Raw genomic sequence first — 22,691 nt, 5'->3', positions numbered from 1 at the left:
GAGACCTGTGTCTCTCCCAGTAATATAGGCTGGATGTGAGACCTGTGTGTCTCTCCCAGTAACATAGGCTGGATGTGAGACCTGTGTGTCTCTCCCAGTAACATAGGCTGGATGTTTGGTCTCTCTGTCTCTCCAATAATATAGGCTGGATGTGAGGTCTGTGTGTCTCTCCAATAATATAGGCTGGATGTGAGCTCTGTGTGTCTCTCCAATAATATAGGCTGGATGTGAGGTCTGTGTGTCTCTCCAATAATATAGGCTGGATGTGAGCTCTGTGTGTCTCTCCCAGTAGTATAGGCTGGATGTGAGACCTGTGTATCTCTCCCAGTAATATATGCTGGATGTAAGACCTGTGTATCTCTCCCAGTAATATAGGCTGGATGTGAGACCTGTGTGTCTCTCCCAGTAACATAGACTGGATGTTTTGTCTGTGTGTCTCTCCAATAATATAGGCTGGATGTGAGGTCTGTGTGTCTCTCCAATAATATAGGCTGGATGTGAGGTCTGTGTGTCTCTCCCAGTAATATAGGAATATAGGCTGGATGTGAGGTCTGTGTGTGTCTCTCCAATAATAAAGGCTGGATGTGAGACTTGTGTATCTCTCCCAGTAATATAGGCTGGATGTGAGACCTGTGTATCTCTCCCAGTAATATAGGCTGGATGGGAGGTCTGTGTGTCTCTCCCAGTATTATAGGCTGGATGTGAGACCTGTGTGTTTCTCCCAGTAATATAGGCTGGATGTGAGACCTGTGTGTCTCTCCCAGTAATATAGGCTGGATGTGAGGTCTGTGTGTCTCTCCAATAATATAGGCTGGATGTGAGGTCTGTGTGTCTCTCCCAGTAATATAGGCTGGATGTGAGACCTGTGTCTCTCCCAGTAATATAGGCTGGATGTGAGACCTGTGTGTCTCTCCCAGTAACATAGGCTGGATGTGAGACCTGTGTGTCTCTCCCAGTAACATAGGCTGGATGTTTGGTCTCTCTGTCTCGCCAATAATATAGGCTGGATGTGAGGTCTGTGTGTCTCTCCAATAATATAGGCTGGATGTGAGCTCTGTGTGTCTCTCCCAGAAATACAGGCTGGATGTGAGCTCTGTGTGTCTCTCCAATAATATAGGCTGGATGTGAGCTCTGTGTCTCTATCCCAGTAGTATAGGCTGGATGTGAGACCTGTGTATCTCTCCCAGTAATATAGGCTGGATGGGAGGTCTGTGTGTCTCTCCAATAATATAGGCTGGATGTGAGGTCTGTGTGTCTCTCCAATAATATAGGCTGGATGTGAGGTCTGTGTGTCTCTCCCAGTAATATAGGAATATAGGCTGGATGTGAGGTCTGTGTCTCTCTCCAATAAAAAAGGCTGGATGTGAGACCTGTGTATCTCTTTCAGTAATATAGGCTGGATGTGAGACCTGTGTATCTCTCCCAGTAATATAGGCTGGATGGGAGGTCTGTGTGTCTCTCCCAGTAATATAGGCTGGATGTGAGAACTGTGTGTCCTCTTGGTAATATAGGTTGGATGTGAGCTCTGTGTGTCTCTCCCAGTAATATAGGCTGGATGTGAGATCTGTGTGTCCTCTTAGTAATATAGGCTGGATGTGAGAACTGTGTGTCCTCTTGGTAATATAGGTTGGATGTGAGACCTGTGTGTCTCTCCCAATAATATAGGCTGGATGTGAGCTCTGTGTCTCTCTCCCAGTAGTATAGGCTGGATGTGAGACCTGTGTATCTCTCCCAGTAATATAGGCTGGATGGGAGGTCTGTGTGTTTCTCCCAGTAATATAGGCTGGATGGGAGGTCTGTGTGTCTCTCCCAGTAATATAGGCTGGATGTGAGAACTGTGTGTCCTCTTGGTAATATAGGTTGGATGTGAGCTCTGTGTGTCTCTCCCAGTAATATAGGCTGGATGTGAGATCTGTGTGTCCTCTTAGTAAAATAGGCTGGATGTGAGAACTGTGTGTCTCTCCAATAATAAAGGCTGGATGTGAGACTTGTGTATCTCTCCCAGTAATATAGGCTGGATGGGAGGTCTGTGTGTCTCTCCCAGTATTATAGGCTGGATGTGAGACCTGTGTGTTTCTCCCAGTAATATAGGCTGGATGTGAGACCTGTGTGTCTCTCCCAGTAATATAGGCTGGATGTGAGGTCTGTGTGTCTCTCCAATAATATAGGCTGGATGTGAGGTCTGTGTGTCTCTCCCAGTAATATAGGCTGGATGTGAGACCTGTGTCTCTCCCAGTAATATAGGCTGGATGTGAGACCTGTGTGTCTCTCCCAGTAACATAGGCTGGATGTGAGACCTGTGTGTCTCTCCCAGTAACATAGGCTGGATGTTTGGTCTCTGTGTCTCTCCAATAATATAGGCTGGATGTGAGGTCTGTGTGTCTCTCCAATAATATAGGCTGGATGTGAGCTCTGTGTGTCTCTCCCAGAAATACAGGCTGGATGTGAGCTCTGTGTGTCTCTCCAATAATATAGGCTGGATGTGAGCTCTGTGTCTCTCTCCCAGTAGTATAGGCTGGATGTGAGACCTGTGTATCTCTCCCAGTAATATAGGCTGGATGGGAGGTCTGTGTGTCTCTCCAATAATATAGGCTGGATGTGAGGTCTGTGTGTCTCTCCAATAATATAGGCTGGATGTGAGGTCTGTGTGTCTCTCCCAGTAATATAGGAATATAGGCTGGATGTGAGGTCTGTGTCTCTCTCCAATAAAAAAGGCTGGATGTGAGACCTGTGTATCTCTTTCAGTAATATAGGCTGGATGTGAGACCTGTGTATCTCTCCCAGTAATATAGGCTGGATGGGAGGTCTGTGTGTCTCTCCCAGTAATATAGGCTGGATGTGAGAACTGTGTGTCCTCTTGGTAATATAGGTTGGATGTGAGAACTGTGTGTCCTCTTGGCAATATAGGTTGGATGTGAGACCTGTGTATCTCTCCCAGTAATATAGGCTGGATGGGAGCTCTGTGTGTCTCTCCCAGTAATATAGGCTGGATGTGAGATCTGTGTGTCCTCTTAGTAATATAGGCTGGATGTGAGAACTGTGTGTCCTCTTGGCAATATAGGTTGGATGTGAGACCTGTGTGTCTCTCCCAGTAATATAGGCTGGATGTGAGCTCTGTGTGTCTCTCCAATAATATAGGCTGGATGTGAGGTCTGTGTGTCTCTCCCAGTAATATAGGCTGGATGTGAGACCTGTGTCTCTCCCAGTAATATAGGCTGGATGTGAGACCTGTGTGTCTCTCCCAGTAACATAGGCTGCATGTGAGACCTGTGTGTCTCTCCCAGTAACATAGGCTGGATGGGAGGTCTGTTTGTCTCTCCCAGTATTATAGGCTGGATGTGAGACCTGTGTGTTTCTCCCAGTAATATAGGCTGGATGTGAGGTATGTGAGTCTCTCCCAGTAATATAGGAATATAGGCTGGATGTGAGGTCTGTGTGTCTCTCCAATAATAAAGGCTGGATGTGAGACCTGTGTGTCTCTCCCAGTAATATAGGCTGGATGTGAGACCTGTGTATCTCTCCCAGTAATATAGGCTGGATGGGAGGTCTGTGTGTCTCTCCCAGTATTATAGGCTGGATGTGAGACCTGTGTGTTTCTCCCAGTAATATAGGCTGGATGTGAGACCTGTGTGTCTCTCCCAGTAATATAGGCTGGATGTGAGGTCTGTGTGTCTCTCCAATAATATAGGCTGGATGTGAGGTCTGTGTGTCTCTCCCAGTAATATAGGCTGGATGTGAGACCTGTGTCTCTCCCAGTAATATAGGCTGGATGTGAGACCTGTGTGTCTCTCCCAGTAACATAGGCTGGATGTGAGACCTGTGTGTCTCTCCCAGTAACATAGGCTGGATGTTTGGTCTCTGTGTCTCTCCAATAATATAGGCTGGATGTGAGGTCTGTGTGTCTCTCCAATAATATAGGCTGGATGTGAGCTCTGTGTGTCTCTCCCAGAAATACAGGCTGGATGTGAGCTCTGTGTTTCTCTCCAATAATATAGGCTGGATGTGAGCTCTGTGTCTCTCTCCCAGTAGTATAGGCTGGATGTGAGACCTGTGTATCTCTCCCAGTAATATAGGCTGGATGGGAGGTCTGTGTGTCTCTCCAATAATATAGGCTGAATGTGAGGTCTGTGTGTCTCTCCAATAATATAGGCTGGATGTGAGGTCTGTGTGTCTCTCCCAGTAATATAGGAATATAGGCTGGGTGTGAGGTCTGTGTGTCTCTCCAATAATATAGGCTGGATGTGAGACCTGTGTATCTCTTTCAGTAATATAGGCTGGATGTGAGACCTGTGTATCTCTCCCAGTAATATAGGCTGGATGGGAGGTCTGTGTGTCTCCCAGTAATATAGGCTGGATGTGAGAACTGTGTGTCCTCTTGGTAATATAGGTTGGATGTGAGCTCTGTGTGTCTCTCCCAGTAATATAGGCTGGATGTGAGATCTGTGTGTCCTCTTAGTAATATAGGCTGGATGTGAGAACTGTGTGTCCTCTTGGTAATATAGGTTGGATGTGAGACCTGTGTGTCTCTCCCAATAATATAGGCTGGATGTGAGCTCTGAGTCTCTCTCCCAGTAGTATACACTGGATGTGAGACCTGTGTATCTCTCCCAGTAATATAGGCTGGATGGGAGGTCTGTGTGTTTCTCCCAGTAATATAGGCTGGATGTGAGACCTGTGTATCTCTCCCAGTAATATTGGCTGGATGGGAGGTCTGTGTGTCTCTCCCAGTAATATAGGCTGGATGTGAGAACTGTGTGTCCTCTTGGTAATATAGGTTGGATGTGAGCTCTGTGTGTCTCTCCTAGTAATATAGGCTGGATGTGAGATCTGTGTGTCCTCTTAGTAATATAGGCTGGATGTGAGAACTGTGTGTCCTCTTGGTAATATAGGTTGGATGTGAGACCTGTGTGTCTCTCCCAGTAATATAGGCTGGATGTGAGCTCTGTGTGTCTCTCCAATAATATAGGCTGGATGTGAGGTCTGTGTGTCTCTCCCAGTAATATAGGCTGGATGTGAGACCTGTGTCTCTCCCAGTAATATAGGCTGGATGTGAGACCTGTGTGTCTCTCCCAGTAACATAGGCTGGATGTGAGACCTGTGTATCTCTCCCAGTAATATAGGCTGGATGGGAGGTCTGTGTGTCTCCCCCAGTATTATAGGCTGGATGTGAGACCTGTGTGTCTCTCCCAGTAACATAGGCTGGATGTGAGACCTGTGTATCTCTCCCAGTAATATAGGCTGGATGGGAGGTCTGTGTGTCTCTCCCAGTATTATAGGCTGGATGTGAGACCTGTGTGTTTCTCCCAGTAATATAGGCTGAATGTGAGCTCTGTGTGTCTCTCCCAGTAATATAGGCTGGATGTGAGAACTGTGTGTCCTCTTGGTAATATAGGTTGGATGTGAGCTCTGTGTGTCTCTCCCAGTAATATAGGCTGGATGTGAGCTCTGTATGTCCTCTTGGTAATATAGGCTGGATGTGAGCTCTGTGTGTCTCTCCAATAATATAGGCTGGATGTGAGGTCTGTGTGTCTCTCCCAGTAATATAGGCTGGATGTGAGACCTGTGTCTCTCCCAGTAATATAGGCTGGATGTAAGACCTGTGTGTCTCTCCCAGTAACATAGGCTGGATGTGAGACCTGTGTGTCTCTCCCAGTAACATAGACTGGATGTTTGGTCTGTGTGTCTCTCCAATAATATAGGCTGGATGTGAGGTCTGTGTGTCTCTCCAATAATATAGGCTGGATGTGAGGTCTGTGTGTCTCTCCCAGTAATATAGGAATATAGGCTGGATGTGAGGTCTGTGTGTCTCTCCAATAATATAGGCTGGATGTGAGACCTGTGTATCTCTCCCAGTAATATAGGCTGGATGTGAGACCTGTGTATCTCTCCCAGTAATATAGGCTGGATGGGAGGTCTGTGTGTCTCCCCCAGTATTATAGGCTGGATGTGAGACCTGTGTGTTTCTCCCAGTAATGTAGGCTGGATGTGAGGTCTGTGTGTCTCTCCCAGTAATATAGGAATGTAGGCTGGATGTGAGGTCTGTGTGTCTCTCCAATAATAAAGGCTGGATGTGAGACCTGTGTATCTCTCCCAGTAATATAGGCTGGATGTGAGACCTGTGTATCTCTCCCAGTAATATAGGCTGGATGGGAGGTCTGTGTGTCTCTCCCAGTATTATAGGCTGGATGTGAGACCTGTGTGTTTCTCCCAGTAATATAGGCTGGATGTGAGACCTGTGTGTCTCTCCCAGTAATATAGGCTGGATGTGAGGTCTGTGTGTCTCTCCAATAATATAGGCTGGATGTGAGGTCTGTGTGTCTCTCCAATAATATAGGCTGGATGTGAGGTCTGTGTGTCTCTCCCAGTAATATAGGCTGGATGTGAGACCTGTGTCTCTCCCAGTAATATAGGCTGGATGTGAGACCTGTGTGTCTCTCCCAGTAACATAGGCTGGATGTTTGGTCTCTGTGTCTCTCCAATAATATAGGCTGGATGTGAGGTCTGTGTGTCTCTCCAATAATATAGGCTGGATGTGAGCTCTGTGTGTCTCTCCCAGTAGTATAGGCTGGATGGGAGGTCTGTGTGTCTCTCCAATAATATAGGCTGGATGTGAGGTCTGTGTGTCTCTCCCAGTAATATAGGAATATAGGCTGGATGTGAGGTCTGTGTGTCTCTCCAATAATATAGGCTGGATGTGAGACCTGTGTATCTCTTTCAGTAATATAGGCTGGATGTGAGACCTGTGTATCTCTCCCAGTAATATAGGCTGGATGGGAGGTCTGTGTGTCTCTCCCAGTAATATAGGCTGGATGTGAGAACTGTGTGTCCTCTTGGTAATATAGGTTGGATGTGAGCTCTGTGTGTCTCTCCCAGTAATATAGGCTGGATGTGAGATCTGTGTGTCCTCTTAGTAATATAGGCTGGATGTGAGAACTGTGTGTCCTCTTGGTAATATAGGTTGGATGTGAGACCTGTGTGTCTCTCCCAGTAATATAGGCTGGATGTGAGCTCTGTGTGTCTCCAATAATATAGGCTGGATGTGAGGTCTGTGTCTCTCCCAGTAATATAGGCTGGATGTGAGACCTGTGTGTCTCTCCCAGTAACATAGGCTGGATGTGAGACCTGTGTATCTCTCCCAGTAATATAGGCTGGATGGGAGGTCTGTGTGTCTCTCCCAGTATTATAGGCTGGATGTGAGACCTGTGTGTTTCTCCCAGTAATATAGGCTGAATGTGAGCTCTGTGTGTCTCTCCCAGTAATATAGGCTGGATGTGAGAACTGTGTGTGCTCTTGGTAATATAGGTTGGATGTGAGCTCTGTGTGTCTCTCCCAGTAATATAGGCTGGATGTGAGCTCTGTATGTCCTCTTGGTAATATAGGCTGGATGTGAGCTCTGTGTGTCTCTCCAATAATATAGGCTGGATGTGAGGTCTGTGTGTCTCTCCCAGTAATATAAGCTGGATGTGAGACCTGTGTCTCTCCCAGTAATATAGGCTGGATGTAAGACCTGTGTGTCTCTCCCAGTAACATAGGCTGGATGTGAGACCTGTGTGTCTCTCCCAGTAACATAGACTGGATGTTTGGTCTGTGTGTCTCTCCAATAATATAGGCTGGATGTGAGACCTGTGTATCTCTCCCAGTAATATAGGCTGGATGTGAGACCTGTGTATCTCTCCCAGTAATATAGGCTGGATGTGAGACCTGTGTATCTCTCCCAGTAATATAGGCTGGATGTGAGACCTGTGTATCTCTCCCAGTAATATAGGCTGGATGGGAGGTCTGTGTGTCTCTCCCAGTATTATAGGCTGGATGTGAGACCTGTGTGTTTCTCCCAGTAATATAGGCTGGATGTGAGACCTGTGTGTCTCTCCCAGTAATATAGGCTGGATGTGAGGTCTGTGTGTCTCTCCAATAATATAGGCTGGATGTGAGGTCTGTGTGTCTCTCCAATAATATAGGCTGGATGTGAGGTCTGTGTGTCTCTCCCAGTAATATAGGCTGGATGTGAGACCTGTGTCTCTCCCAGTAATATAGGCTGGATGTGAGACCTGTGTGTCTCTCCCAGTAACATAGGCTGGATGTGAGACCTGTGTGTCTCTCCCAGTAACATAGGCGGGATGTTTGGTCTCTGTGTCTCTCCAATAATATAGGCTGGATGTGAGGTCTCTGTGTCTCTCCAATAATATAGGCTGGATGTGAGCTCTGTGTGTCTCTCCCAGTAGTATAGGCTGGATGGGAGGTCTGTGTGTCTCTCCAATAATATAGGCTGGATGTGAGGTCTGTGTGTCTCTCCCAGTAATATAGGAATATAGGCTGGATGTGAGGTCTGTGTGTCTCTCCAATAATATAGGCTGGATGTGAGACCTGTGTATCTCTTTCAGTAATATAGGCTGGATGTGAGACCTGTGTATCTCTCCCAGTAATATAGGCTGGATGTGAGAACTGTGTGTCCTCTTGGTAATATAGGTTGGATGTGAGCTCTGTGTGTCTCTCCCAGTAATATAGGCTGGATGTGAGATCTGTGTGTCCTCTTAGTAATATAGGCTGGATGTGAGAACTGTGTGTCCTCTTGGTAATATAGGTTGGATGTGAGACCTGTGTGTCTCTCCCAATAATATAGGCTGGATGTGAGCTCTGAGTCTCTCTCCCAGTAGTATACACTGGATGTGAGACCTGTGTATCTCTCCCAGTAATATAGGCTGGATGGGAGGTCTGTGTGTTTCTCCCAGTAATATAGGCTGGATGTGAGACCTGTGTATCTCTCCCAGTAATATTGGCTGGATGGGAGGTCTGTGTGTCTCTCCCAGTAATATAGGCTGGATGTGAGAACTGTGTGTCCTCTTGGTAATATAGGTTGGATGTGAGCTCTGTGTGTCTCTCCCAGTAATATAGGCTGGATGTGAGATCTGTGTGTCCTCTTAGTAATATAGGCTGGATGTGAGAACTGTGTGTCCTCTTGGTAATATAGGTTGGATGTGAGACCTGTGTGTCTCTCCCAGTAATATAGGCTGGATGTGAGCTCTGTGTGTCTCTCCAATAATATAGGCTGGATGTGAGGTCTGTGTGTCTCTCCCAGTAATATAGGCTGGATGTGAGACCTGTGTCTCTCCCAGTAATATAGGCTGGATGTGAGACCTGTGTGTCTCTCCCAGTAACATAGGCTGGATGTGAGACCTGTGTATCTCTCCCAGTAATATAGGCTGGATGGGAGGTCTGTGTGTCTCCCCCAGTATTATAGGCTGGATGTGAGACCTGTGTGTCTCTCCCAGTAACATAGGCTGGATGTGAGACCTGTGTATCTCTCCCAGTAATATAGGCTGGATGGGAGGTCTGTGTGTCTCTCCCAGTATTATAGGCTGGATGTGAGACCTGTGTGTTTCTCCCAGTAATATAGGCTGAATGTGAGCTCTGTGTGTCTCTCCCAGTAATATAGGCTGGATGTGAGAACTGTGTGTCCTCTTGGTAATATAGGTTGGATGTGAGCTCTGTGTGTCTCTCCCAGTAATATAGGCTGGATGTGAGCTCTGTATGTCCTCTTGGTAATATAGGCTGGATGTGAGCTCTGTGTGTCTCTCCAATAATATAGGCTGGATGTGAGGTCTGTGTGTCTCTCCCAGTAATATAGGCTGGATGTGAGACCTGTGTCTCTCCCAGTAATATAGGCTGGATGTAAGACCTGTGTGTCTCTCCCAGTAACATAGGCTGGATGTGAGACCTGTGTGTCTCTCCCAGTAACATAGACTGGATGTTTGGTCTGTGTGTCTCTCCAATAATATAGGCTGGATGTGAGGTCTGTGTGTCTCTCCAATAATATAGGCTGGATGTGAGGTCTGTGTGTCTCTCCCAGTAATATAGGAATATAGGCTGGATGTGAGGTCTGTGTGTCTCTCCAATAATATAGGCTGGATGTGAGACCTGTGTATCTCTCCCAGTAATATAGGCTGGATGTGAGACCTGTGTATCTCTCCCAGTAATATAGGCTGGATGGGAGGTCTGTGTGTCTCCCCCAGTATTATAGGCTGGATGTGAGACCTGTGTGTTTCTCCCAGTAATGTAGGCTGGATGTGAGGTCTGTGTGTCTCTCCCAGTAATATAGGAATGTAGGCTGGATGTGAGGTCTGTGTGTCTCTCCAATAATAAAGGCTGGATGTGAGACCTGTGTATCTCTCCCAGTAATATAGGCTGGATGTGAGACCTGTGTATCTCTCCCAGTAATATAGGCTGGATGGGAGGTCTGTGTGTCTCTCCAATAATATAGGCTGGATGTGAGGTCTGTGTGTCTCTCCAATAATAAAGGCTGGATGTGAGACCTGTGTGTTTCTCCCAGTAATATAGGCTGGATGTGAGACCTGTGTGTCTCTCCCAGTAATATAGGCTGGATGTGAGGTCTGTGTGTCTCTCCAATAATATAGGCTGGATGTGAGGTCTGTGTGTCTCTCCAATAATATAGGCTGGATGTGAGGTCTGTGTGTCTCTCCCAGTAATATAGGCTGGATGTGAGACCTGTGTCTCTCCCAGTAATATAGGCTGGATGTGAGACCTGTGTGTCTCTCCCAGTAACATAGGCTGGATGTGAGACCTGTGTGTCTCTCCCAGTAACATAGGCTGGATGTTTGGTCTCTGTGTCTCTCCAATAATATAGGCTGGATGTGAGGTCTGTGTGTCTCTCCAATAATATAGGCTGGATGTGAGCTCTGTGTGTCTCTCCCAGTAGTATAGGCTGGATGGGAGGTCTGTGTGTCTCTCCAATAATATAGGCTGGATGTGAGGTCTGTGTGTCTCTCCCAGTAATATAGGAATATAGGCTGGATGTGAGGTCTGTGTGTCTCTCCAATAATATAGGCTGGATGTGAGACCTATGTATCTCTTTCAGTAATATAGGCTGGATGTGAGACCTGTGTATCTCTCCCAGTAATATAGGCTGGATGGGAGGTCTGTGTGTCTCTCCCAGTAATATAGGCTGGATGTGAGAACTGTGTGTCCTCTTGGTAATATAGGTTGGATGTGAGCTCTGTGTGTCTCTCCCAGTAATATAGGCTGGATGTGAGATCTGTGTGTCCTCTTAGTAATATAGGCTGGATGTGAGAACTGTGTGTCCTCTTGGTAATATAGGTTGGATGTGAGACCTGTGTGTCTCTCCCAGTAATATAGGCTGGATTTGAGCTCTGTGTGTCTCTCCAATAATATAGGCTGGATGTGAGGTCTGTGTCTCTCCCAGTAATATAGGCTGGATGTGAGACCTGTGTGTCTCTCCCAGTAACATAGGCTGGATGTGAGACCTGTGTATCTCTCCCAGTAATATAGGCTGGATGGGAGGTCTGTGTGTCTCTCCCAGTATTATAGGCTGGATGTGAGACCTGTGTGTTTCTCCCAGTAATATAGGCTGAATGTGAGCTCTGTGTGTCTCTCCCAGTAATATAGGCTGGATGTGAGAACTGTGTGTGCTCTTGGTAATATAGGTTGGATGTGAGCTCTGTGTGTCTCTCCCAGTAATATAGGCTGGATGTGAGCTCTGTATGTCCTCTTGGTAATATAGGCTGGATGTGAGCTCTGTGTGTCTCTCCAATAATATAGGCTGGATGTGAGGTCTGTGTGTCTCTCCCAGTAATATAGGCTGGATGTGAGACCTGTGTCTCTCCCAGTAATATAGGCTGGATGTAAGACCTGTGTGTCTCTCCCAGTAACATAGGCTGGATGTGAGACCTGTGTGTCTCTCCCAGTAACATAGACTGGATGTTTGGTCTGTGTGTCTCTCCAATAATATAGGCTGGATGTGAGACCTGTGTATCTCTCCCAGTAATATAGGCTGGATGTGAGACCTGTGTATCTCTCCCAGTAATATAGGCTGGATGTGAGACCTGTGTATCTCTCCCAGTAATATAGGCTGGATGGGAGGTCTGTGTGTCTCCCCCAGTATTATAGGCTGGATGTGAGACCTGTGTGTTTCTCCCAGTAATATAGGCTGGATGTGAGACCTGTGTCTCTCCCAGTAATATAGGCTGGATGTGAGACCTGTGTGTCTCTCCCAGTAACATAGGCTGGATGTTTGGTCTGTGTGTCTCTCCAATAATATAGGCTGGATGTGAGGTCTGTGTGTCTCTCCCAGAAATACAGGCTGGATGTGAGCTCTGTGTGTCTCTCCAATAATATAGGCTGGATGTGAGCTCTGTGTCTCTCTCCCAGTAGTATAGGCTGGATGTGAGACCTGTGTATCTCTCCCAGTAATATAGGCTGGATGGGAGGTCTGTGTGTCTCTCCCAGTATTATAGGCTGGATGTGAGACCTGTGTGTTTCTCCCAGTAATATAGGCTGGATGTGAGACCTGTGTGTCTCTCCCAGTAATATAGGCTGGATGTGAGGTCTGTGTGTCTCTCCCAGTAATATAGGCAGGATGGGAGGTCTGTGTGTCTCTCACAATAATATAGGCTGAATGTGAGGTCTATATCTCTCCCAGTAATATAGGCTAGATATGAGATCTGTGTCTGTCTCAAAAGTAATATAAGCCGGATGGGAGGTTTGTTGTCTCTCTCCCAGTAATATAGGCTGGATGCTGGATGTGAGTGATGTGTGTCTCTCTCTCAGTAATATAGGCTGGATGTGAGAACTTTGTGTCTTCACAATGATACTGGTTGGATATGAGATCTGTGGTCTTTTTTTGTAAATTTGTTCTAAAATAAAATCGATGTCCTCTTTTTCTTCTTCCAATTCTCAGCTTTTATAAAGAAACACCCCTGAGCATTGAGGAGACCCACCAAAGCCTTGAAACCAAAGTCTCCCAAGAGAATAACTCTGGATCTACAGGTGTCTTGATGGTTGGTGAAAAAAGCAAAATCGTTGATGCCACTTGTCCAAATGACCACTCTTCCATGAGTATACAGCAAAATAGCAATGCTTCAAATATCATTAGGTCAGATGACCATTCCCCCAAGTCGGAGAATGGTACCACGGCACAGCCTGTATTTGACAACCTTGCACTAAGAGTTGATGGCGCCACTGAGCTCTTTGAATCAGAACAAAATGGCAAAGAGCCTTGTAAGCCCAATGATGATATACTCGCCCATCATGAGGTTAACAACATCTTTTCTACAACCGATGACTGTGATAGAAATGCCTCCACCGTCAAACCTGATGATTACATTTATACAGAACCTTGCACTAACACTGCACCCAACAAGAAGCAAGATGGAGGAAATATGTGCGAAGATGAAACCATAGACTCAGAGGGCAAGAGATCTCCAGACCATGGAGAGGACATCAATGAGCTTTTATACCCCACAACAAACATTAAAGAAGTTGATGCCCAAGAAAATATAAACAAAGTCTTCGATGACTCTAGTCCCAGTGATAGTTCTTCCACCGATCTTCATCTTCAAGATAGCAATGTCACAAAGCTAATTAGTCCTGATAATTCCACCATGGACTTGAAGTCAGAGGAGAGTTCTGCTGTGGGCAATGAAAAGAGCAACTTTGTATCTGAAGGCCAAAGATCGAGCTTAGAATCAGTGGACAATGATGATGTCGGTTACGAGTCTATTCATGATATTCGTCATGAAGTTACCGAAAGCCTTTCTGCAGCCAACCATACTGATAAAAATGTATCCAGCATTAACAGTGATGAGAGTACAGATATAAAAGCTTCTAACATCTCTTCATGTAGCCAACTGCAAGGTGGAGGTGACGTGGACACCAAAGAACCAGAGAACAATGTGTCCATGGACCATGGAAGAAGCAACAATGAGTCTTCATGCCTTGAATCAAACAATGTCAAAGATGATACAATGGCCGCCAATGAAGAGAACAAAATATCACCCAAATTTCATAGATCAAACAACGGGACCACTAACCCTGGAAGAAGAAGGGGCAATAAAAATGTCAAAAGTAACAATAGCCCCAAAAATAACAACCCTGAAGATAAAACTTTCTTAGGCAATGGAGGAGAAAGCAATCTCCTCTCGTTCCTCAAACCCAAAAGCCAGCATAGATCTCAATCCATTGAAAATAGGTCTAATGTCTTTGATACCACAGGTTCCACCTGCTCTCAACAACATGGTGATGTACTGACCAAAGAAAGAAGTCCTGATGAGAAGTCCTGTACCATGATGAACATAGGCTTATGCATCAGGGGCTGTTTCTATGGCCTTTTGATTTCTTTCATTTTACCTTGTTTCATGGTGAATCTAGTGCAAGGTAAATACAAATATACTAGTTTTATTACACTGATCCTGTATGTTAAATATGTCTTACTGCAAATGGCAGAACTGCTGTAAGTGTTAGAGGGGAACAGACATTTAGGGGAACTCACGTTGCTTCTATGGGTCTTTGAAACCGATTAATAAACTGGTAACTTGGGCAGGAAATCAGCCGTAATGAAGGGATGTCCTGAAGACACAGGTAGAAAGTTATGGATGTCTCTGCACTAAATGTATTTGTGCTATTAATTTTCTTTCTTAATGTAAAATTACGCACTTTTGTAAATAGTCTTCTTTAAAAATCTAGCATTTTTTTTCTGCATCATCCATGTAACATATTTATCTAGCTGGCTACTCCGGTGCTCAGCTTTCTCCAAGTGTTAGAGATGGCAGGAGGAAAGGGGGAAAAGACTATACATGACAGAACAGAAAGTGGAGAAGGAGAAAAGCATCTAAGTCTTCAGGAAGGGCAGACAACACAGGCTGTTTATAACAGAACGTTGGAGAAGGGAGGGAGGATCTTGCAGTCTGTGGAGAAAGAGAGAACCTACAGCAAACAACTGTCACTTTCTAAATAGTCTTCTTTAAAAATCTCCTATTGTTTTGTTGCTGTATCATCTATATAACTTCTTCTTCATGTTGGCTACTCCAGTGCTCAGCTTTATCTCAGTGTTAGAGACAGCAGGAGGAAAAGGGAAGAAAAGAGAGTGGAGAGGGAGAAAGCATCCAAGTCTTCAGGGAGGGCACACTACACATGCTGTATATAAGAGAATATAGGAGAAAGGAGGGAGGATCTTGCAGTCTGTGTATAAGTTAAGAAAGAGAAGAGAGAACGTAAAGAAATCTGCTGTTTCTCCTCAGCATTAAAGCCTGTCTGCACAAGGGAGAAGAGATTCCTTATGGGCTGTAGAAGTAAAAAAAAAAAATCACTGCAGAAATGAAGCTGCGCTGATACATGAGAGCAAGTGAAGATAGCAGCACAGCCAGAATGTATTACTAGGAGGGTAGAAAAACACAAGAAGAAAGTAAAAAACTAGAAACAGACTGCCAACTGCATATAAGGGGGTCTTAACAGAAGAAGTTTCAGCCAAGTTTTTCTAACGCAAGGGGTCTTCTGAGAACCCACCATAGTGAACTTTGTAATTAACTTCCACCAGTCAAGGTGTCTGCTTTGCTGACTGCTTTACAGTCACATATTCCCCCTGTCTGTTATGATCCCGCCATGTTTACCGGCCTCGGGACATAAGTGATGCAGTTACAAACATTAACATATTTGCATTTTCAACTGCACATTGACAGACCCTGAAATGGGGCATTAGCGGGCATATCGACTACAAGAGATGAAAACTTTATTTTTGGAAAACCCTTTTAGGCTGCCGTCACACTAGCAGTATTTGGTCAGTATTTTACATCAGTATTTGTAGCCAAAACCAGGAGGGGGTGATAAATACAGAAGTGGTGCATATGTTTATATTATACTTTTGCTCTAATTGTTCCACTTCTGGTTTTGGCTACAAATACTGATGTAAAATACTGACCAAAGTGATGATTGCTATATGTAAAAATCGTTTACAATCCAAATGGATACATTGTGGCAAACACTCATTTCCTGTCTTCCTATATTTTCAGCTTCCCCGGTGCTGCCACATTTACAGCAGATAATAATTTGTAGCAACAAATCATTAATGAATCAAACTCTCACCATTATGAACTTTGACTACCGTCATTCCACTAGATGCACATTTAGTTGCACGACTCTTCCCTGCATCCACAACTGCTCAGAATCAGAATACTATGTTGTCGCAACAAATGAAACATGTGTAGAAATCTGGATCAATGCTGACCGAAGTGCAGGGGACTGGATACTGGAAAACGGACATGAGCGCAATGGAGAAGACTTGCTGCCAGCAACTCGTGGAGGTAAGAAGACTTCCGCGTGAGTGATAAAAACCAAAGCAAAACATCTCTGGGTTTGGCTTTCTGTTCCCTTTATAGAAGCAGCACTGAGCTGAGCTTCTTGGGTAACTTTTCTGTAATGTGTGACCATTGTTTGCCCAACCATTAAGTATCAGATTTATTTTTCAGAGCTGCTGAGCGAAGAATTGTTTATGAAGAAAATATCAGAAGAATACATGATCCAGGCTGAGGATCAAAGCCAGAACATGAGCGAGAGCGAGAACACGGGCGAGAGCAAGAGCCAGAACACGAGCAAGAGCCAGAACACGAGCGAGAGCATGGACGAGAAGAATACCAAGTTGATTACTGTAGTTGTTCCGGTAGTCAGCTTTCTTGTACTTGTTGGAATTTCAACTGCATTATTGTGGAAGTTCTGCCCTGAATTTCTAAGGTAATTGATACATTTTACATATGATGAGTTTAACACCGAAACTGAAAAAATGACCCCAGAGAAAAAGCATAGTGACTAGGCTTGAGCGAAATGGATCGGTCAATTTCATAAGTCGCCGACTTTCGGCAAAGTCGGGTTTCGTATGCGGTCAGCGATCTTCGCGCCAAAGTCGCGTTTCGTATGACGCTTTAACCGCCATTTTTTCAGCCAATGAAGGAGTGTGGGCAGCGTGATGACATAGGTTCCGGCTTGCTTTCTGCGGCGTCACAACCGCCATATTGCTGTTTGGGAAGTAGCGATTTCCACAGTGTAACACAAACTTAGCTGTGAAGGGGGGAGAGAGAGAGAGAAGGAAAAAAAAAAAAAAATCCCCATTGAGTTGCATTGGGTTTCGTGTTTCGGTCGGGTCCCCGACTCTTCACAATAGTCGGCCGATTTCACACGATCCGACTTTTGAGAAAGTCGGGTTTCACGAAACCCGACTCAATCCTAAAAAAGTAAAAGTCACTCAACCCTAATAGTGACCAATCAGAGCTCAGCTTTTATCTGATACATTGTTACCAATACTAACCAAGCAGCTCCTCCAACCCCAAAACCTCAGATTTAGGTACCCTCCAAAACAATCCATTCTTCTCTATTTTTATGACCAAATTCCAATATTACAACACTATTGGGGGTTGGACGCATGGGGGTTACTAATATTACATTATTAAACTAATAACGGGGTGCTGGTGGGAGAGACCTAGTGCATGCCATAAAATACCCTTCGAAGCCCTACTACAGATACCCCTTGGACATTCATGGTGGAACTACTAAAGAGAAGCCAAAGTACCAGAGTATTAGTCAGTTTTAAAAAAGACAGAAAAAAATTCAAGTAGAATTGAATTCTAATTTTACAAAAATGTGCAATATATATATATTATTATATTATACACAAAGTCGTGGGAGATGTTTTTGAATAAGTTTGGGAACCGTTTGACCTCAAACGTTTTCATTATTTTGACAGTTGTGTGGACTTTCGTAGAAGACCTGCTACCAGCCAAAACACCGACCCCAATGAAAGGCCACCGACCTCTGATCCTCTTGTAAATGGACAACTCAATGGAGTTAATCACAATGATGATGTTGAAACACAGAGATTAAGTCCGGAATCAACTGAGGAACTGAACCCGAATACCAGCGAGACAACGCTCTAAGTGATCTGATGGATCTACTTCACAGCCAACTAAGCGGAAGACTTTTCCATGTGCTTTATACTTTTATTCTTCTTGATGATTTTATGGATCTCTTCTCTTTTTGAATCATGAATTAATCATATTTCATTTGGCAAGCTTAGCGATGTTGATCTAGTTTAGAAACTCCTTTATAAATTGCTCTATTGGGGCTTGCGTGTTGAGGTCACCGAGAGAGGTCCACCAGTTAGCGTCCATCTTCTAGGCAAGGGAGATGGGTTAAACTCTCATGTACACTGGTGTCCATTAATATAAAGAGGTTCCAACTGATTTATAATGGACACCATGTGAAAAGGAGCCAATCCTTAGGGAAAAACTCCCTTCTCCATAACTTCTTTGGAATGGTCGTTGGCCATCAGTCATTCAGCATTTCTTACTAGCAATCTTATGTTCACGTGAACGGCATACCATGAACTTTGCAGCTAATATAGCATTAACTGATATTATTTATTGCCCTAAGTTATAGAAAAGTAAAAAAAGAATCCACTTAGAGGTTGTCCACTACTTTATATTGATGACCTATGCTTAGGATAGCTCATCAATGTCTGATCGGCCACCACCACCAATAACAGCTGATCGGCGGGGTGCAGGGTTTCTGACCCGGGTGTCGAGTGTCTGACCCCGGCCGATTAGACATTGATGACTTATCCAAAGGATAGGTTATCAATGTAAAAGTAGTGAACAACCTCTTTAAGACATCACCTGTGAACCTCAGTTCCACAGATCACTGTTGGGTGTTGCTGGGTACGTCACCGTTCTTTTCCAGTAGCAAAATTGTTACTCAGGATCGGCTGAATGGATCATCTACGTAACTCATGACAAACCATTTTGGAGAACATTCTGGATAATAAAATAGGGCCTCGATCAGAGGATGTCTCGAGAGAACCTCTTATAGCCATCCATACACATCAGATACCTGTTGGCTACCGCTCCCAAAATCCACCTAAATATTCACAAATGTCTTTTCTACTTTATTAAATAGCGAGAATTGGGCGAGTTGCTCATCTCCTCGTGTTACCAATAAATTAACACCTGTATCAGATCTGTGATGAAATCGGCAAACATTTATCCCATGTGTATAATATGTCTGATCGAAGGTGACCATCTTACCAATCATTAGAGTCAGACAGACATTATCCTGACCATCTCGGACAGGCATATACGAGGGCGAGTCAAAAATTATTCGCACACTGGCTGTAGAATTTATTTTCATCAACTGTCAGAAAAGAGCCACAAATACATCACTGTCTTCACCTCTTCATTCATAATCTGCTGTCAATCGTCATCCAATGGAGCCATTCAATGTTGACATCAGTCATGATTGATCATCCAACTCCACCTTATCGGCTGATACTTTTGCGACTTTCCTTAAACTTCTCGATCTTTTCATACACACTTCTGCACTGTAAAACACTTTCTCCTAAATGTGCACAAAGTCTTCGAAAAGTATTGGCACCAGACCATGAATTGCTGCATTTTGCTCTTTTCTAATTGGGGGAAGCCAATGTTTCTTACATTGCAGTCACAAACTAATGTAACACGTTCAAACCTGCACATCAGTGACTGGTGGAGACATCGATCTCATAGGAAAGTGCTGATAAGACAAGGCAGCCAACAGAAGTTTTAGTATAACCGGAGTGTGGAAATTTTTTGACTCACCCTTAGGTCTTGAAAATGGTTCTCCACTGTGTCCTGCACAGAAAGTAGAGATGAATGAAAATACTCCAGGGGTGGGAATCACTACATTGACAGCAGTTTGTGACATGTATGGTCCCATTTTCGAAATATATCAGGATCCTAGTGATGGGAAGCAAATCAATCGTACGTCTATAACATAACCTGTGGATCATAAAGGTTTTAGATGGGAACGATCCATTAAACTATCCTAAGAAAAGGTGAGAGCGTCATGTGGAAAGATGTTTTCTTAAGACAAGTAAAAAAAGATAACAAATTTTACAGGTTTTTATAGTTTTACAAAAATATTTAGAATTGAGAGTCCTCCATGGTTGATACCTTTTAATGGCTAACTGAAAAGATGGTAACAAATTGCAGCTTTCGAGACTACTCAGGTCTATGCCTGATGAAGGGACCTGAATAGTCTCGAAAGCTGCAATTTGTTACCATCTTCTCAGTTAGCCATTAAAAGGTATCAACCATGGAGGACTCTCAATTCTAAATATTTTTCTATCCACTGGATAACACGGTACCAAGATATATACCTTTATGTACAGGTCCTTCTCAAAAAATTAGCATATAGTGTAAAATTTCATTATTTACCATAATGTAATGATTACAATTAAACTTTCATATATTATAGATTCATTATCCACCAACTGAAATTTGTCAGGTCTTTTATTGTTTTAATACTGATGATTTTGGCATACAACTCCTGATAACCCAAAAAACCTGTCTCAATAAATTAGCATATTTCACCCGTCCAATCAAATAAAAGTGTTTTTTAATAACAAACAAAAAAAACATCAAATAATAATGTTCAGTTATGCACTCAATACTTGGTCGGGAATCCTTTGGCAGAAATGACTGCTTCAATGCGGCGTGGCATGGAGGCAATCAGCCTGTGACACTGCTGAGATGTTATGGAGGCCCAGGATGCTTCAATAGCGGCCTTAAGCTCATCCAGAGTGTTGGGTCTTGCGTCTCTCAACTTTCTCTTCACAATATCCCACAGATTCTCTATGGGGTTCAGGTCAGGAGAGTTGGCAGGCCAATTGAGCACAGTAATACCATGGTCAGTAAACCATTTACCAGTGGTTTTGGCACTGTGAGCAGGTGCCAGGTCGTGCTGAAAAATGAAATCTTCATCTCCATAAAGCATTTCAGCATTTCCCCAGGTCAAGCCACTTTTGAACCATAAACAGCGGCAGAAGCGCCTGACCTGGGCTACAGAGAAGCAGCACTGGACTGTTGCTAAGTGGTCCCAAGTACTTTTTTCTGATGAAAGCAAATTTTGCATGTCATTCGGAAATCAAGGTGCCAGAGTCTGGAGGAAGAGAAGGAAATGCCAAAATGCCTGAAGTCCAGTGTCAAGTACCCACAGTCAGTGATGGTGTGGGGTGCCATGTCAGCTGCTGGTGCTGGTCCACTGTGTTTCATCAAGGGCAGGGTCAATGCAGCTAGCTATCAGGAGATTTTGGAGCACTTCATGCTTCCATCGGCTGAAATGCTTTATGGAGATGAAGATTTCATTTTTCAGCACGACCTGGCACCTGCTCACAGTGCCAAAACCACTGGTAAATGGTTTACTGACCATGGTATTACTGTGCTCAATTGGCCTGCCAACTCTCCTGACCTGAACCCCATAGAGAATCTGTGGGATATTGTGAAGAGAAAGTTGAGAGACGCAAGACCCAACACTCTGGATGAGCTTAAGGCCGCTATTGAAGCATCCTGGGCCTCCATAACATCTCAGCAGTGTCACAGGCTGATTGCCTCCATGCCACGCCGCATTGAAGCAGTCATTTCTGCCAAAGGATTCCCGACCAAGTATTGAGTGCATAACTGAACATTATTATTTGATGGTTTTTTTTGTTTGTTATTAAAAAACACTTTTATTTGATTGGACGGGTGAAATATGCTAATTTATTGAGACAGGTTTTTTGGGTTATCAGGAGTTGTATGCCAAAATCATCAGTATTAAAACAATAAAAGACCTGACAAATTTCAGTTGGTGGATAATGAATCTATAATATATGAAAGTTTAATTGTAATCATTACATTATGGTAAATAATGAAATTTTACACTATATGCTAATTTTTTGAGAAGGACCTGTATAGTTTTGCAGTATTTAAAAAAAAGATATCACAGGTTCTTAGTAGCAGATGATGCGGGGGATCCCGTCACCTTCTTAGTGGACACACGTGTAAATTTCCTTCATAATAATAAAAGGAAGTGGTTCATTGGTCGGGACCGGTGGCTCCGTCACCTTAGAAATACAGGCATTAGATTAAATTCTATAAAAATTCTGGATTCCCGGCTGCCGGATTACAGGAAACTTATTTACAAAACTTGTTGTTATAAGCTGGGATGTGTTAGGAGGAAATTGATACATTGTATCACGTCTGCTGCAGAGTGTAAGGGGGCGTGGCACAATTCAGGCCTTTGATTGGTCTATTTAAATTCTCCGTTTTCTCTCGACGTATCCACTGAATGTCGCATTCCCCGTTTCTGTGTGCAGCTTTTATTAATCAATAATGTTGATTGGCTTAATTAATCGATTATGTTCTTATTAAAAAAAAGTAATTGCACTTCTCTGCAGAACATCTCGGCACAAATGCCGACTTGGTTATCAGTATGAGAACACTATATTGATCTATCCAGGATAAAACGAAAAATTGGTTTTGCAAACTTGACTGTAATGTTCAAAATGACCTTGGTTTGGGCGTGCGTGGATGCAACAGACCAGACCTTTCCCTCTGCCGCCTCTGTGCATGTATTCCTTTTATCTCTTATATTTATCCATTTTACATTGTAACTTTTTATTCTAAATAAATTTTCTCCTTTTATTCAAGTCACCTGTTCGGGACGGATCTTTTATACTAAACACAAGTATTCATTCCTGAACCTTCAGTATAAATTGTCTTTTCCATCCAGCCGATAAACCAACAATCGATGGGATATGGAAACTGTCGGCTGAAGGCCCCCATGGCAGCCATGTTGGTACCCCTTTTATCTGCCGTCCACCTTCAGAGAGATTAACTACATTGTTTTTGGTTGTAAACTTCTTGATTATGTTGTCCACCATGGTCAAAGGAACATCAAGATATCTAGAGATGGACTTGTAATATTGTGCAACAATTTTTCTTCTCAAGTCCTCAGACAGTTCTCTTCTCCTCTTTCTGTTCTGCATGCTTAGTGTGGCACACAGACACACAATGCAAAGATTGAGTCAACTTCTCCCCTTT

The 22,691-nt window shown here is 43.9% G+C and overlaps 1 protein-coding gene and 1 long non-coding RNA gene across 5 annotated transcripts in view; both read left to right on the top strand.

Annotated features, from left to right (window-relative positions):
* The window catches only part of LOC143770514 (uncharacterized), a 57,521-nt gene extending 37,735 nt beyond the window's left edge, over positions 1-19,786 (top strand). For all 4 annotated transcript variants that reach the window (XM_077260191.1, XM_077260193.1, XM_077260192.1 and 1 more), the window contains 4 exons: positions 12,713-14,187; positions 15,819-16,109; positions 16,275-16,536; positions 17,543-19,786. In XM_077260191.1, the coding sequence (XP_077116306.1) occupies positions 12,713-14,187; positions 15,819-16,109; positions 16,275-16,536; positions 17,543-17,732 (2,218 nt within the window). In that variant the 3' untranslated portion in view covers positions 17,733-19,786. The remainder of the gene's footprint in view (positions 1-12,712; positions 14,188-15,818; positions 16,110-16,274; positions 16,537-17,542) is intronic.
* Positions 19,787-19,888: 102 nt separating this feature from the next.
* On the top strand, positions 19,889-22,301 carry LOC143768741 (uncharacterized). The gene is made up of 2 exons (XR_013214005.1): positions 19,889-19,999; positions 21,564-22,301. It is a non-coding gene; the product is annotated as an uncharacterized LOC143768741 (long non-coding RNA).
* The last annotated feature ends 390 nt before the right edge of the window (positions 22,302-22,691 follow it).

The sequence above is a fragment of the Ranitomeya variabilis genome, chromosome 4 (assembly GCF_051348905.1).
Source record: "Ranitomeya variabilis isolate aRanVar5 chromosome 4, aRanVar5.hap1, whole genome shotgun sequence".
Taxonomy (NCBI): domain Eukaryota; kingdom Metazoa; phylum Chordata; class Amphibia; order Anura; family Dendrobatidae; genus Ranitomeya; species Ranitomeya variabilis.
This window is presented reverse-complemented; position numbering and strand designations above follow the sequence as displayed.